Below are 16,022 nucleotides of genomic sequence, written 5' to 3' on the forward strand. Positions count from 1 at the left end.
CAGGTCTGTGAGGCTGGGACAGAGTCAGTCACAAGTCAGTTACATGTCACATCCCCGACAGGTCGGTAGGGCTGAGAATGAGTTAGTCACACCTCACACCTCTACCAGGTCTGTGGGGTGGAACCGAGTTAATCACACGTCAGTCACACCTCACACCAAGGACAGGTGTGTGGGGCTGCGGCAGAGTCAGCCACACCTCTACCAGGTCTTTGGGGTTCGGGCAGTCAGTCACACCTCACACCAAGGACAGGTTTGTGGGGTGCGGCAGAGTCAGTCACACCTCACACCTCTACCAGCTCTGTGGGGTGAAGCAGAGTTAGTCACACGTCAGGTGCAGCTCACACCAAGGACAGGTTTGTGGGGTTGGGACAGAGTCGGGCACACCTCACACCTCAGACATGTCTGTGGGGTTGGGGCAGTCAGTCACACCTCGGACAGGTGTGTGCGGTGGGGTGGGGCAGTCAGTCACGAGTTATTCCCGTGAGAGGCCCCTCTGAAAGCCTCCTTCCCCAGCAGTAGGTGGAGGCCCCCGCGCCGCAGGCTCCAGGGGGGAATAAACCTGCTGGACCGGAAGGCGCCGTCGGACAGTGAAGGCAGCGCCTCCGAGCGCCTCATAGCGCCACCACGTGCCCTCCCTCCGCCGGGACCCGGCTCTGCCCGCGGCGTGATCCGTTGCGATACCCGAGCCTCCCCGACAACACCGGTTGTTATAGCGATGCCGCGGCTCTCCAGGGAGCGCCTCAAACACACCAGGGATCCGGCTCTAGGCGCTGTACAGCCGGCGGAAGGGTGAGGCACAGTCTGCTGCGTCCGCCGGGTCCGGACGGGGCCCAGCCAGCTCCCCGTGTCCGGCTGCACCCGGGGGATCCCCAAGACGGGCCGGGCCACGCGGTAACTCAAGAGATAGCTGAGCGGGTTCATGCACCTGCTGCGCGGGGCCCTGAAGGCCGTAGGCTGGGACCCCGGGGGGTTGGGGTGTCTGGGGTCACTCCCAAAACAGGGGGGCGACAGGGTAATCCAAGACTCCTAACTCTGTGGAGATAGCTGAGCGGGTTCATGCACCTGCAGCGCGGGTCTCTGAAGGGCGTAGGCTGGGATTCCGGGGGGTGTCCCTGGGGTCTCTCCAAAGCAGGCTGGGGTTGGGGGGGGGGGCATGGTAATCCAAGAGCCCTAACCCCCGGGAGATAGCTGAGAGGGTTCGTGCGCCCGCGGCAGGGGAGTGAAGACCAGACTCTGGGTCACTCTTGGCAGCGGGGGTGGGGTGAATGGGTCCTTCCCAGGGCAGGTCGTGGAAAGCCCAGAAACCCAATAGGCTCACTCTTTAGGAGATAGCTGAGTGGGTTAAGGCCCGGCTGCAGGGGTGCTCAGCTGCTGGGACGTTTAGACACAGACCCCCCTCCTCTGATCCCAGATGGGGTGCATTAAGAAGGCAGAAAAGAGAAATTTACAGCTCATCATCCGCTTCAATATATATTATTCTTCAACAGGTGAAAATCAGACATTTTGCCACTGTTCCCCACACCTGACGGGACCAGAGGACACGTCCTGAGTGCGCACAAGAGAAACGCTCACAAGATCTTCGCAGACGCAGGTTTTGTTGCCTGTGCGTCAACGTGGCTGTTAGCGGGGAAAGGAGCGAGTGTGGTTTCTAGCGCCTAGAACCCGAAGCCAGAATGCTGTTTCAAGGCCTGAGTGCGGAGGCGCGGCGGGCCCTGCTGCGGGGGATGGCGGTGGAGCTGCCCCCCGAGTCATCCAGGGTTGTCCGGGTTTTCATCAGCTCCACCTTCGCAGGTAATCACCATCTGGTATTTTATATAGCGCTTTCGCCATAGCGCTTGGAAGAGAACATTTTCATATACAATTATTACTCGGTAGAAAATACTGTAGTTCGTTTGTATCAACTTCGGGTGGATGAAAGGCCGAGTTGACCCAGCCCGGGTCATACATAGACCTCAGTGGTAAACGCTCATCCTTAGGAATTAACTGCCCAGAAATAGATGGGAAACAGCTCGTCGGGTTGGGGAACGTGCTGCAGTCTGCCAGCAACCTGCAGGTCCCAGATCGCATTCCTTGCAGGGTTGGCCGGGCTGTTTGCTCTTCCGAGGTCAATAACTGAGCACGGCAGACCTGTGATAAGAGTGAGAAACAGCACCCTGGAACAGTAAAGTTGTACTAATGACGTGGTACTATGTACATCAGTATTACTGGTATTATTACTGCCGTCGTCACCAGGTGTTGTTGTTATTATTATTAAAGGGTAACTAGCCAAACATTTGCACTGTGCGGTGGCAAGGTTAAGTTGCAGACTGTGGAGCCCGCAGACCCGCATTGTAATCCTGGCGCCAGTGCTTCACCACTGTGTGACCCTGGGCACATCACCTCACGTGTCTGTGCTCAGATCCCTTGCTTCCAGAGGTCCGTCATCCTCACTGAAAGTTTCTCTTCTATACCCGAGCTAGACTTGTGGGGGGCTCTGTCACCAGGGGTTCCACTTCTGGCCTCTACTTCCACACATCTGTGTAATCTGATTCCAAGGTGGTCCTCCTGGTCTGAGGTCGCCCCAGCCCAGGCTGAGGGAAGAGCCCACACCCCACCTGTGGGCCGGCCTCAGGCTGGAAGGGTCAGAGGTTACCCAGGGGCCAGGAAGCCCCACACTGTGGCTCTGTGACTGTGCAAGAGCCAAGCTACCTGGGCCACAAAATTCTTCCACAGTGGCTGCATCCAGGCCTGGTTTTTGGGCTATCCATAGGAAATACATTTACATACAATTAATCTAAATTAACTCATTTACATAGAGGTTGTTCTTAACACGTGGCCCTGAGCAAGCCCCCCTGGGCCACCGCTGGACTCTTCCTGATATAGAGATGTTAGATCGATGGTAGTTGAGAATATCGAATCCAAAACATCGACGGGTCACAATACTGAGTGTGTTGTGTGTACATGTGTATTCATCCATTCACTCAGTTTTGCACGCACCTTCCCTGCAGACATGGCGACGGAGCGTGACGCCCTGCTGGACCAGGCCTACCCAGAGGTGCAAGCCTTCTGCCAGAAGCACGGCTTAGTGTTTGAGGTAAGCAAGCTCCTTCTATAAACCCCCTGAGCTCCCCCAAATCCTCAAATGACCCCCAGCATTCACAATATCTCCCTGACCCCTTTCCACAGACTCTTCCCACCTCCATCTCTCCTTTACTCATCTCAACCCTCATCTTACTACTGTGATCCCCCAAATAACACCTTCCAGACTCTTCCCTCCATCACCCTGTTCAACCAATTAACAGGCACCGCTCAAATCAACTCATTTTCACTATACTAATCCACCACTAATCCTTTTTGGGTTCTGGAGTAGCGTGCTACCCGCCGAAAAGCACTTTGATACCTCATCAGGAGTAGTAAGCCCTATATAAATAAAATTACAATATTGCACCAACTGATAGAAAGCCTGCTGAGCTCTAGCCCGATACCTCATTAATAGCCAATTCTTTATCAGGCCCCTAGGGGGTGCTGTTTCACTGGTGCCCTTCTTGCCCAGCTCCCAGGTGAAGGCTCCAAACATCACTTTCCATTCCTACCGGCTTGGGCACATGTAATGTATGCAACAGACAAATATGCACCATCCTGGAATGATAGAAGGATTTTCAGCACTCCGGGCAAAATAAAATCACATCAGCTGGTTGGTACCAGCAGAAGCCAGGGGTAGAATCAGGCTTCAGGCAGCAGACAGCACAAGAGCAGAGTCTGAAGCTAATGTGAGCAGCAAATGCCCCCATCAAAAGGAGACTTTGTCATTTGGGATCTCCCCTTCCTCTGGCACAAAGGATATTTTGAGTCCATCTGTTGAAATCTGTAATCTGGCACCCTCTTGTGGCCTCTTGAGGATGTGCCATAAGGTGGTTTCCTACAGTGGCCTTAAAGTTGCAGCAAACTTGGGGGGCGCATACTGCTGAGATAATGTTAGAGTGGACCCGGACAGCCAAACGCAGGAGCTCATGGTAGCGAGATGGAAGTGTGCGACACTGAGATTTCCCATCAATCGCTGAAGTGTAGATGAATAAAAATACGCAGGGCCTGTTTTAGAGTTTGGCGGATTACTCTGTCACAACAGTGCCGAATATCCATAGAATATAATGGGATTTATCTTTCAATGGACAGGATATCCGTTACTGTTGTGACTGAGTAACTCTTCCGCCGAACCCTAAATCAGGCCAAAAGACACAAGAGTTGCCCTCGAGGGTATCAATGAAAGTTTCTTAGCTCTTCCCATCACATAGCACCAAAGTCGTTTTGATGGAATGGGCCTGTGAGCCACCGAGTATCTGATAAAAAATAGATAAGCATTGTCCAATCCACATGAATAGGGGTTTAACTGCTCCATCCTGAGACTCTCAGCCTAAAGAAGTATGTACCTAGGAGTCTCGGGGTTGAGCAGCTAAACACGTCATCAAAACTATGGGGCTCATTATGAACCCGGCGGTTTAGACCACCATGCCAGCGGCAGCGGTAAGTACCGCCACCAGCATGGTGGTCTGAACTGCCATATAATGTACACAGGGAGGGCCACCTGTGGCGGCCCTCTGCCACCGCCAGGCTACTGCCGCCAGGCAGCATGACGATGGCGGATATCATTATCCGACAGGGCAGCCCCGCAAGCAGCGCCGCCCTCCTGATAATGATCCCTGTTTCCCCCAGCCTTTCCCTGGCGGGTTCACCGGAGCACCCCTTCCCCTGGCGGGTGAGGCTGTCGGAAGGGGTGCTCCGGGGCTCCCCCGGGGGGCCCCTGCACTGCCCATGCACTTGGCACGGGCAGTCCAGGGGACCCCGTGCAGTGCCTCGTCGCGCAGGTCTGATCTGCGCAACGGGTGCGGATGCACCCGCCGCACTGAGGCATTGACAACAGCTCCATGTGGAGCCGTCGGCAATGCCCCGGCCCAGCAGAATGTTTGTAATTCAGCTGGCAGGGTCTCAAGGGGACTGGCGGTCTATGAAAAGACCGCCAGCATGAACACATCGGGATTTCCCGTCGTGTTCATAATGAGCCCCTATATCTCAAAACTGCCTCCCAGTGTCTGGAAAGCCTAGGGCAGTCCCACAGCAAGTGCAGCAGTGATCCTGAATTCCCACAGCCACGTCAGCAGTGCTTTGGTTTAAAGGGGTTGCATGAATGTCATTTTTCTGGCCTATAGTACCAATAAGTAGCTACATTTATTGGCATTTGTTTGTATCTGCAGTAACCTTTGCCCTTTGGAAAACTGCCTTCCACTCATCTGCATTCAGTGGCCTTTGCCAATCCCCTCTCCAGCTCTCCTGTCCTGATGGTTTGTTATACACCTGCCCCTGTTTGAGATACTTATATATCTCAGAGAGTATAAACTTATCTCCTAGGTGACGAGCCAGCTCTCAAAGTTACCTAGTGGGCGACTGGCTGCGGATCTTAACGTGGGGTGCGTACCCCAATTCCGCACCTGCTGAAACGAGAAAATACATCTTCACTCAGATCTCAAAGATAAGACTAAAGTATGCCAAATTTCACGTACATAAATAGTTATATGAGAATAACGGGTTTGTTTTCAGCTAAAGAAATATCTAATTTGAACAATAACCCTCCTCTCATCCAATTTACCTGAAATAAGTGATTAGACACTAGGCTGACTTCTTGCACTGCGCACCCACCCTAGACCAGCCAGTGCTCGGGAGGCCAACGCAGTGACAGCTTCCCTGAGCCAATCTAGGAAGCCCCTCAACATATACCTTTTTCACTTCACTCGATCAGTATCATTCCTTGGCTACCCGGATAGCGCCAAGAAGCCACAAGTGAACATTTGCACACACCTACAAGTTCTGCTTGTGTGTCATTGTTTCAGCTGAAGTGCCTAAATAAAGGCCTGTACTGTAGACCAATGGTTCCCAACCTGCAGTCTGGGGACCCCTGGGGGTCCACAAAGCCTCCTTTGGGGGTCTGCGACTGCTTAGAAAATGAAATAATATAAAGAGATTAATAAAGTGTGTATAAATACAATGGCTAAATGTACAACTGAAAATTTTAAAAAGTAGTGCAAATGTCAAGAACATGGAAACAGAAGGCTAAAAATTAAATTAGTACCCTCATTCATGGGAGCAGTACACGGTCATCAAACATAATGTCCTATGGATGATGAGTGGTTTTAATTGTATTTAGAAAAGCTCCAATCTTTCAATTAAAATTACAAGTTTTATTTCTTATTTACATTTGTTTGCACATTAAATAAAGTGTGTTATCATTTGTGTATGTAGAATGCTTGTTTCTGTATTTTTTGTCTATTGTTTTGTGGTTCCAATCATCGACAATGTTTAGGCTGGGGTCCTGGGTTTCCAGTAGTGACTCTGTGGGGATCCCCGGATTCCAATAATGATTCAGTGGGGGTCCCCAGGTTCCAGTAATGATAAAGTGGGGCTCACAGAAGTCAAAAGGTTGATAACCACTGCAGTAGACTGTTATGTGGCCTGTATCTGACAAAGCACATTGTACAGGATCCCCCCATTTTGCTGACTTACCCTATTGATGAAGTTGTCTGGTTTAAGCCTCGAGGACATCTCACTCCTCCCTCCTCTGTTTCTTAGGTTGTGGACATGCGCTGGGGGGTCCGCGACGATGCTGCTGTGGACCACATGACCACTGAGCTGTGTTTGAAGGAGATTGACACCTGTCAGAAGATGTCAGTGGGGCCCACCTTTATTGTGAGTACTGTCTGCTGTCACCCTGTTTGCAATACAGCCCTGGGCCTCTCTTTTCCACCAGTTCAACTTGATGCTGAGGCTAGGAGAGGGCTGTGGAGTTGTGCATTTCAACAAAAGCACAACACTCTGCTTAACATTTAAGATCAGCACAGCCAGCAATGCGAAAGACAATCTATTTACGACTTTAGGGCACACAATCCTGAAAACATTTATGGTAGATTTCAGAAGCTAGTGGTAAAAAGCAAAATTTAAGAAGCTGAAAGGTAAAATGAGTGGCCAAGCACGAGGAGGACATTAAGGCCATCATTATGATCATGGCAGGCCAAACCGCCATATAATGTACATGGTGATGGCCGCCAGCGGCAGCTGTCACCCCCGCCAGGCTCCTGCCGTCAGCCAGCCTGGCGGCGGGTTGAAACACCATCCGCCAGGGTAGCTGCGCTACCCTGCGGATAATGTTTCATTTCCCGCAAGCCTTTTGCCAGGAAAAGGCTGGCGGAGGGGGTGCCCCTGCACTGCCCATGCACTTTGCATGGGCAGTGCAGGGGCCCCGTTGCAGAGCCCCTGCGCGACAGGTGCAACTGCATCTGCCGCACAGAGACATTGACGACGGCTCCATGTGGAGCTGCTGTCAATGTCCCGGCCGAGCCTTTCTGTGAGCCGGCGGGTGGAAACAAAGTTTCCGCCCGCCAGCTCACAGAAATGTTCATTATCTGGCCGGCGGGGTTCCGGGGTCGCTGGCGGTCAGTGTTTTGACCGCCAGCATGAACACAGCGATTGTTTCCGCCATGTTCATAATGACCACCTAAATGTTAGGAGGCACAATCTATTCCACATTATCGAGAATAGAAATATTGTCCTGCAAAATATCGACTACAACTAAATGGGCAAGGTAAATATACAGAGATATGTACAGATAGAATATTCTTAATTTTGCATCTACATATATATGTATATTATGTATGGTTGTTAGGTCAAGCATAGCAGCGCACAAGCGCTGCTTTTCCAACGTGTTGGTATATATCTGAGCTGTTAACCACGCCCATCACTATCACTCGTTCCTGGGCTTGCCTTTCAAAAATCCTTTGTTTTCGTTGTCAACTGCTTTACGTTTGTCCCTCCTTGGGGCGGTTTTGTTACCGCCTTGGCCATCGACCCTGTTACATGGATAATTGCACGTTTGCCGATAACTTTGACTGCAAGCAAACTTCTTTTTCCTTTTGTGTCTCCTTCGCGCTCATGGCGGGGCTTTGAATCGGCTCGCTTATGTCAACTGTTTTATTTTCAGTTTGTGTGACAAGAAAAGTCCTGTTAGTAATTTTCACCGTAAATAGCTCTAACTCGAGCAAACACAAGAATTGTAAATGCTTGTTTATATATATAGCCAAGATACACAAACGTTGAACTAGGAATAGTAAATCTGTACGCCTCTCTCTCTCGTGCCTAGTTTTTAGTTTATCTTGCAAATGTTTTACCAAAAATACTAGGTACTTGCTAGAATTGCTAGAATTTCCGTGCCCCTTGAGTGGATTTGGTGGAGCGCCCAGTACAGCACTCTTACTAAAATGTACACGCCTTTGGGTTTCACTTTCAGGGACGGTTGTGAAGGCCCACATGGCTTTCTGACTTAAGAGAAGTTCACAAAGGAATAGCTGTTGAGTGCCGGGCAACGGCGGCGCTCCAGCAGGCCTGGAAAATCGAGCTCTTTGGCGCTGTGCATCATAGTTCCAAGAAAGTGGCGCATCATAGATGATGCACCACATTTTTTTGCGCCCCAGTGCACCCCCTTAATGTAACCATGTGTGTGCCGTATTTACAAAACAGCACACCATGGCGCACGTTAGGCCAATATCGTCAAACAATTTGATGCTATTGTGGCGCCATGGTGGATTAGTGCCAAAAATCATGGTGCTAATCCACCAAAGTCAAGGGAGGTCCATTGAGTACAATGAGAGCGTCACTTTAACGCCTGCCTAAGGCAGGTGTTAAAAATTATGCTAAAAATGGCGCACTGAAATCTTGTAGATTTCACTGTGCCATTTTTTTGGGCCTCCTAATGGGGGAACGCCGCCCTTGAATACATTATGCCTGGCGCAGACATAATGTGGCGCAAGGGGTTGCAAAGCGGCATAAAGCTTACATTGCGCCACTTTGTAAATATGTTGCGACGAAAATGCCTCCTTAACACCACATTAGCGTAAAAAATGATGCTAATGTGGGTAGGGAGGCGCACGGGGCTTGTAAATATGCCTCTATATGTGTAATCATAACTGCGGAATCGTTCCCTGCACACCAGGAACGAGGTGGAAGGGTGGATAATAAACTTTTCGCCAGCAGTGAGAGCTACTGGCTACAGACATGGCTCATTGTTTGGAGGTGTAGTTTGCAGTCACATTACACCATGGGATATATTCTTGATGCTTTGCCGCATGTCTTCCTGCATACTTTAAACATAGACCTGGGAGATGGAGTCCCCAGGGCGCGGGGGAGGGGTAGTCCGTGTGACCCCCCCCACACCCCAAAAAAGTTTAGTTGGTAACCCGGGGAGATGGCAGTGCCTGTGGCCTTGGGGGGTCTATGACCCCCTCACCAATACATGTTTTCTAATGTTGTCCTGGGGAGATGGTGGTCTGACTTTTTAGATTATGTACTTTGCAGGGAGGTGGAGGAGCTCAACTTTTGTTACGCCACTGCATGTATTCACATAGTAAAAGGCAGGCCTGACCGGTTCCTTCGTGATGCAGCTAACAAGACAACACGAAAAGGTGGTGCAAACTGCTATGTTCTCGTTTGCCCTAAGTAAACACTTCCTTATTTACGAGCTGCCCCTTAGCCCAGACACTGAAGAGGGACTCAGCCAATTCTTTTGGCCCTGGCTTCACAAAAGCATCTGATTAGCCCACTTGAGCCTTAAAAAGAGGGCTTTAAATCAGCTGCTGACTATCACATCTCCCCTGACCTCAAAGATGATCTAGGAATCATTATGTGAATATAAACGAACAATCTGAAAAAGACAGAGTAGGAAGAAGCTGCATGCACACAATTAAAAAATACATGAGAAAGTGATGAATTCAGGGGAAGCACAAAAAGTGTCTCTATTTTAGCGGACGAAAATGGGTCTGAGAATGTTCAGTCGGAGAATGTTAAAACAGTTAAGCCTTGCTCCATTTCTGGGCCAGACCCCTGGTATGCCTAGCAGTCCTGCCAAGTTTCCCAGCTCCATGCCTGATGTGGTGCTCCAGTGCAGATTTTTTCTTTGAATTCTTGGACTTGTAGTTTTGTTTTCCTCATTATAAACAAGGACTACAATTCCCAGAATTCAAAGGGAAAATACCTGAACTGGAGCAGAACACCATGCATGAACCTGGGTTATCTTGCATCTATGACTCAGGGATGTCCAACATCCATGCAGGAGGTTCAACATTTGTTGCACAGCTTTAGGACAACTACTGACTATGTAAATGAGTTCCATTTAGATTCAGTGACTCATGTAACTTTCTTGACTATTGGGCATTGTTGCAACTGGCCCTTTTTGCAGGGTCATCCCCAATTCTCCTTCCTCCTAATTTTTCTGACCAGTTTTTGTTGGATTTAGGACTCTGGGCACTTTGCCACTGCTAATCATTGCTAAAGTGCATATGCTCTCTGTGTAAATTGTATTGCTGATTGGTTTATCCATAATTGGCATATTTGATTTACTGGTAAGTCCCTAGTAAAGTTCACTAGAGGTGCCTAGGGCCTGTAAATCAAATGCTACTAGTGGGCCTGCAGCACTGGTTGTGCCACCCACATTAGTAGCCGTTTAAACGTGGCTCAGAGCTGCCACTGCAGTGTCTGTATGTGCAGTTTTAAACTGCCAATTCGACCTGGCAAGTGCACCAATTTGCCAGGCCCAAACCTTCCCTTTTGGTACATGTAAGGCACCCCTTAGGCAGGCCCTAGGTAGCTCCATGGGCAGGGTGCAGTGTATTTGTAAGGTAGGGCAAACTGGTGTGTTTTACATGTCCTAACAGTGAAATATTGCCAATTCGGGTTTCACTGTTGCAAGGCCTATCTCTCTCATAGGTTAACATGGGGGCTGCCTTTAAATCACTTTAAACCACAGATTCACTTTGAGAGCAGATAGAAATTTGGAGTTTAGGGTCTCTGAACTCACAATTTAAAAATACATCTTTTAGTGAAGTTGGTTTTTTGGATTGTGAGTTTGAAAATGCCAATTTTAGAAAGTAGGCATTTTCTTGCTTCAACCATTCTGTGACTCTGCCTCTTTGTGGATTCCCCATCTGGGTCAGTTTGACAGTTGGGCTGTTCACACCTCTCCTCAAGACAGTGACACAAAGGGATCTGGGGTGTAGCCTGCATATCCCGATGAGCCATCTGTGCTGAGAGGGAGGGGAGGAGTGGTCACTAACACCTGAAAGGGCTGTGCCTGCCCTCACACAATGCAGTCTCCAACCCCCTTGTGGGGGTCTGAGGCCTGGCCTGGACAAGGAAGGATCTTGCAACACTTGAGACTTTGCTTTGAAGTTTGCCAACTTCAAATGCAGAAAGGGTTATAAGAAGGAGAACCAAAACCCCAGACTTTTAGAATCTTTCTGGAATCAAGAGGAACCTCTGCCAAGGAGAAGAACTGGAGGAGGAGTACTGTTCCTTTGCTGTGTTGCTTTGCTGGTCTGGCCTGCAGTTGCTGCTTTGTCCTGAAAAGAGTGCAAAGGATGAACTTTGCTGTGTGTTCTGCTTGAGAAAGTTCTCCAAGGGCGTTGAGTAGAGCTTGCCTTCTGTTGGAAGTCTCAGGGATATCAAACACTTTAGTTTCCTCTTCCTGCAGCACTGGGAACTGTGTGTTTTGTGCTGTTCAAGGAGAAAAACGACTGTGACGCCGGCAACGACGCCGCTGGCCTGCACCGTGACCTGCTAATGCCGCACAGAGCTGCACAGTCCCGCTTCGCACGTGACCCTGGTATCACTGATACCGTCATCAGACAACTTCACTGAGCTGCTGCTTGCACCGCGACCTGTGGGCCCGCACTCCAGCATCGCCTGCTCACACTGCACCTGGGCATCCCCCACGACAACGATCCTGCTGACACGACGCCACTGCCTGCACTGTGGCCTGTGGACACCGCTCGTGAGGTACACAAAGCAACGTCCCATCCCGCTCCGCAGCCCCGGTCCACCGACGCCAGCACCGTTGACTCCAGTGTCTTCACCAGGCATCCCTGCCTGCACAGTGTCCTGTGGACACTGCTCGTGAGGGTCACGAAGCACCGTCCCGTCACGCGCCGCCAGCTTGGGCCTACTGACGACAGCGCTTCAGCAACAACGACAACGCTGCCTTCACCGTGACGCCGCACGTCACACCACCCCGCTTCACACCGCAGCCCTGGTCTCACAGACGCCGCTGGATCCCGTCACTAAGCTGTTGCCTGCACCTTGACCTGTGGGCACTGCACGTCACATTGTCCTGCTGCGCACCGCAGCCCGGACGCCATCCACGCCAGCACTCCTGACTTCATCAGCCCGGAGTTCGATCTGCAATGCGTATGACTTCAAGGGCCCGACTACCTCTGCACTGACTCCGGAACCAACACCGCGATGCCAGCGACGCCGCTCTCCCGAGCTCACCGTGAGGATCACGACGCCCTGCAACTCCAAAGGTACTGTTTGCGGGTATTTTTGAGTAAATCTTGCAAAATTCATATCTTTAAATCTTTTTATTGTTTTGGTCTTGTTTTACACATATAAATATTGGCTATTTTTCTAAAACTGGTGTGGTGTCCTTTTGTAGTGTTTTCACTTCTTACTGTGTGCTATCTGCAAATGCTTTACACATTGCTTCTGAGATAAGACTGACTGATCGTGCCAAGCTACCAAGGGGGTGAGCAGGGGTTGTCTGAGTGGGTATCTCCCTTATCCTCACTAGAGCGAGGGTACCTACTTGAACAGGGTGCAAACCGACTGCCAACTAGAGACCCCATTTCTAACAGGTGTGGATAGGTTTTCCTGGATGTAAGTCAGATACCCCTTTTCTGACTTGTTGGCAGTGTCAAGTGCAACTGAAAGATCGAGAAGAAAGAAGGTGCAGCCAGCCATCCATTTTCGGGGTCAGGATGTTTAGAACTGACAAAGTCCTGCTCGGAAGCCAGATCTTGGCTTGCAACTGGCTCCAGTTGCTGTCAGAATCAGGAAGATTCTAAGTTTTGGGTTCGTCCTTGAAAACACAAAAAAACTCTGACAATGCATCCTTGGTTTGTTACATTACCACATATCAAATCAGTGCCACATATCACCGCCAGATTCTCAAATATGTGTTGTACATGAAATGTTTTTTATATCGCAAGGTTAGCGGGATCCCAGTGTACCACAATCTAAACACACTGACACCAGGCAAAAAGTGGGGGTAACTATGCTAGAAAGATGTCACTGTCCTATAAATACAGACAAAAAATCATATATTTTCCTGTCTGTCTTCATTGTTAAGTATGGAAAACAGGCCTTTTCCTGAGTACTATCCATCCTGAATATCAGGTCAGTAGCTGTGATGATTGCCAGGCAGAGAAGTTAAGAAAACGAAAAAAAAATCTAATGAAGCTTAAATAACTGCAGGAGTAGAGCTGGTTAAACTACATACAATGCAAATGTTTTCAGATTACTGTATTGTACCGTAAATGTATACAACCCATTGGATTTTCAAACACGAGTGCACATTTATTGGTTAAATACGTGTGGAAGTATGCTCTCTGCAACGTCATTTTTATACTAAGCCCAGAATAAATGTAGATAAATATAGATAAAATGAGTATATATATATATATATATACATATAAAACCTAGTGGCGGTCGCCACTAGATAGTTATAGTTAGGACCTAGTTTATATATATATATTATAGTCTAAAACCTCCGCCAGTGAGTCCCTTTTCACTGTCTAATGCACTATAGAGTTGATTTAAACTGTTTGTTGTAAAACACAGTGATTGTGTGAACAAGGCTGCTGCTCGGCCGAAATGCACCATGGAAGGTAATTAAAATTCTTGTGATTTGGTTCAACGCCTGAGCGAGTGTTTTATGGAGGTTTTGGACTATAATATATGCGCCAGTTTGCTTGTCTGATCTACACTCCACCCCTCATGGGAGCAGGGTCTATAAGAGCGTGTGCAATAAGAGATATATAAATAGATATATTTATATATATATATATATATATATATATATATATATATATATATATATATATATATATATATATATTATATATACTCACAGATAAAATGAGCAAAAACTAAATATGGATAAATACAGACAGAATTGTTAAAAACAATACCATAAAACTTCAAGTCTTACTTATATCATATAATAATAATACTGGGTTAATTTCATGTGTGAGTGCAAACTCACATTTTGTGAACAGGGAAGTTGGAGTTGCAGTGCACAAAGCTTGGCAAGTCAGACCCTAGTACATTTTTTGCCTTGTGACACTCAGGGCCTCATTACGAGTTTGGCAGGTGGCGGATTAAGACCGCCAGCAACGCCAGGCCGTCGGCCAGCGAACAAGTGGTGGTGCCGGGGGTCGTACTGTTGCACTTTCGCCACGGCCGTAATGTGGCAGTCGGACCGCTGCTTTGGCGGCAGTCCGACTGCCACCGCGAGTCCGGCGGCTCTAGGACCGCCAGACTCGTAATCAAAGCCTCGGTCTTCTGGTTTTGTGATTTGTACATTTCTCTAGTGTACGGACGAACTTCACATTAGAATCCAGATATTTACTGTTTGCTTTTCTTACCATGCTTATTGTGTTTATGTCCGCGTGACTCTGTTGTGCTTGGAAGTGTGCTACTGAGCTCCCCTGCTCCCAGCGGTGGAGTAATCACTTCTGTCCCAAAGGACAGAGGCTTTGTTTGTAATAGAAGCAGCACGCATTACGTCTGATTGTTATCAGCATTTGTTCATTACACAATCTCATGCTGCACCCCAGTGCTTTGAGGTGTCTAAAATTGGCTTTCCAAATAGTTCTGAGGTTTGCATCACCGACGGGAGTGTCATGAAAGATGGTAAGGTTCAGCCTAGGAAGAGGAAACTTAGGGCCAGATTTATACATTTTTAGCGCCACATTTGCGTCATTATTTGACGCAAAAGCGGCGCAAACTTACAAAAAAGAATTGAATTTTGTGACTTTGTGCCACTTTTGCGTAAAAAAATGACACAAATGCAGTGCTAAAAAAGTATAAATCAGGCGCATAGGGTCTCATGTACCAGTTATTATTCAATTTGCAAAAAGTGGTCGAAAATTCTGCAGCAAAGTTTTTGCGAATATATAAAAAAAATTGTGAACCCACCTGTGTAATAATACGTCAGTTCATAAACTACTGAATCACAGGTGGTTGCAGAAAGTCCTGCCTAACTAATATTTATTAGACATATTGGAATTAGGTTTTAATTAGCGACCGTGTCATTGGGCACGTTCACAGGGATGGTAGTCTTCAAGGGTCAGCAGACCACCATGTACCTGAGTGAGTCTCAATAAAAAAAAAAAATTATGTTTATGTAGCTGGTTTTCCATAAAGGAAACAGGACTGTTTATAATGTAAAGTTTTATTTTTGTAAAAAGTTCTGCTGAGAGCTGGCAATGGCCCTGTGGACCTCTGCCTGCTCTCTCTCTGAAACATTTTTCAAGATTAACAAAGGGAAAGGGATCCAAAGGGAAACCCTTCCCCTTTGGGAATCAGGTACCATTCCAAGTTGGGAGTCTGTAACTTTTCAATGTTTTGCGACTAGAATATGTTCATAAAACATTGATACATCAGGGTCAAAATCACTATGAGATACGCCCAAAACATGCCTCTTCCAAACAGCAATTCTGAAAACATTTCTAAACCCATTCAGCGATTCAGAAAACCTTTTCCAAACAACTAAGTGAGTTTAGTACATTTGAAATAGGGTTTTACCCTCTGATTTACCAAACTGGAGGGGAGGCTGTTAGTATATCCGGACATAGCCCTAGGCACATTTAAAAGAGGTGCATAAAACTCCTTAGAAGTTATGAGCTGAGGCATTTCCCGGACTTCTGTCTTAATGTGTAGAATCCAAAAATAAAATTTGAGAGATAAAAACTCCAAAAAGTACAACATGAAGACTTAAAAAACATAAGAGCTAAAATTAAGCCTGCAAATAAATACTAAAATAAAATAAAAATGTACAGAGGTACACACATAATTTCATGTAACAAATCCACCCTAAAAAGTGCATCTACAAATATATTACGACTGCAGTTAGAACAATGCTTTAGCACAACCCTGTAGTCTTTTGCATGAAT

General features: G+C 47.9%; 1 protein-coding gene across 3 annotated transcripts in view; it reads left to right on the forward strand.

The window, feature by feature from the left end:
- The first annotated feature begins 628 nt into the window (after nucleotides 1-628).
- NWD1 (NACHT and WD repeat domain containing 1) overlaps nucleotides 629-16,022 on the forward strand; it is a 78,491-nt gene continuing 63,097 nt past the window's right edge. The window contains exons 1-4 of one of the 3 annotated variants that reach the window (XM_069217120.1): nucleotides 629-789; nucleotides 1,488-1,791; nucleotides 2,988-3,073; nucleotides 6,598-6,714. In XM_069217120.1, coding sequence (XP_069073221.1) covers nucleotides 1,674-1,791; nucleotides 2,988-3,073; nucleotides 6,598-6,714 — 321 coding nt within the window. In that variant the 5' untranslated portion in view covers nucleotides 629-789; nucleotides 1,488-1,673. Of the gene's footprint in view, nucleotides 892-1,487; nucleotides 1,792-2,987; nucleotides 3,074-6,597; nucleotides 6,715-16,022 lie in introns of those variants that run through there. The other 2 variants (XM_069217119.1, XM_069217121.1) reach the window with 2 other exon arrangements.

This window comes from Pleurodeles waltl, chromosome 12 (assembly GCF_031143425.1).
Source record: "Pleurodeles waltl isolate 20211129_DDA chromosome 12, aPleWal1.hap1.20221129, whole genome shotgun sequence".
Lineage (NCBI taxonomy): Eukaryota > Metazoa > Chordata > Amphibia > Caudata > Salamandridae > Pleurodeles > Pleurodeles waltl.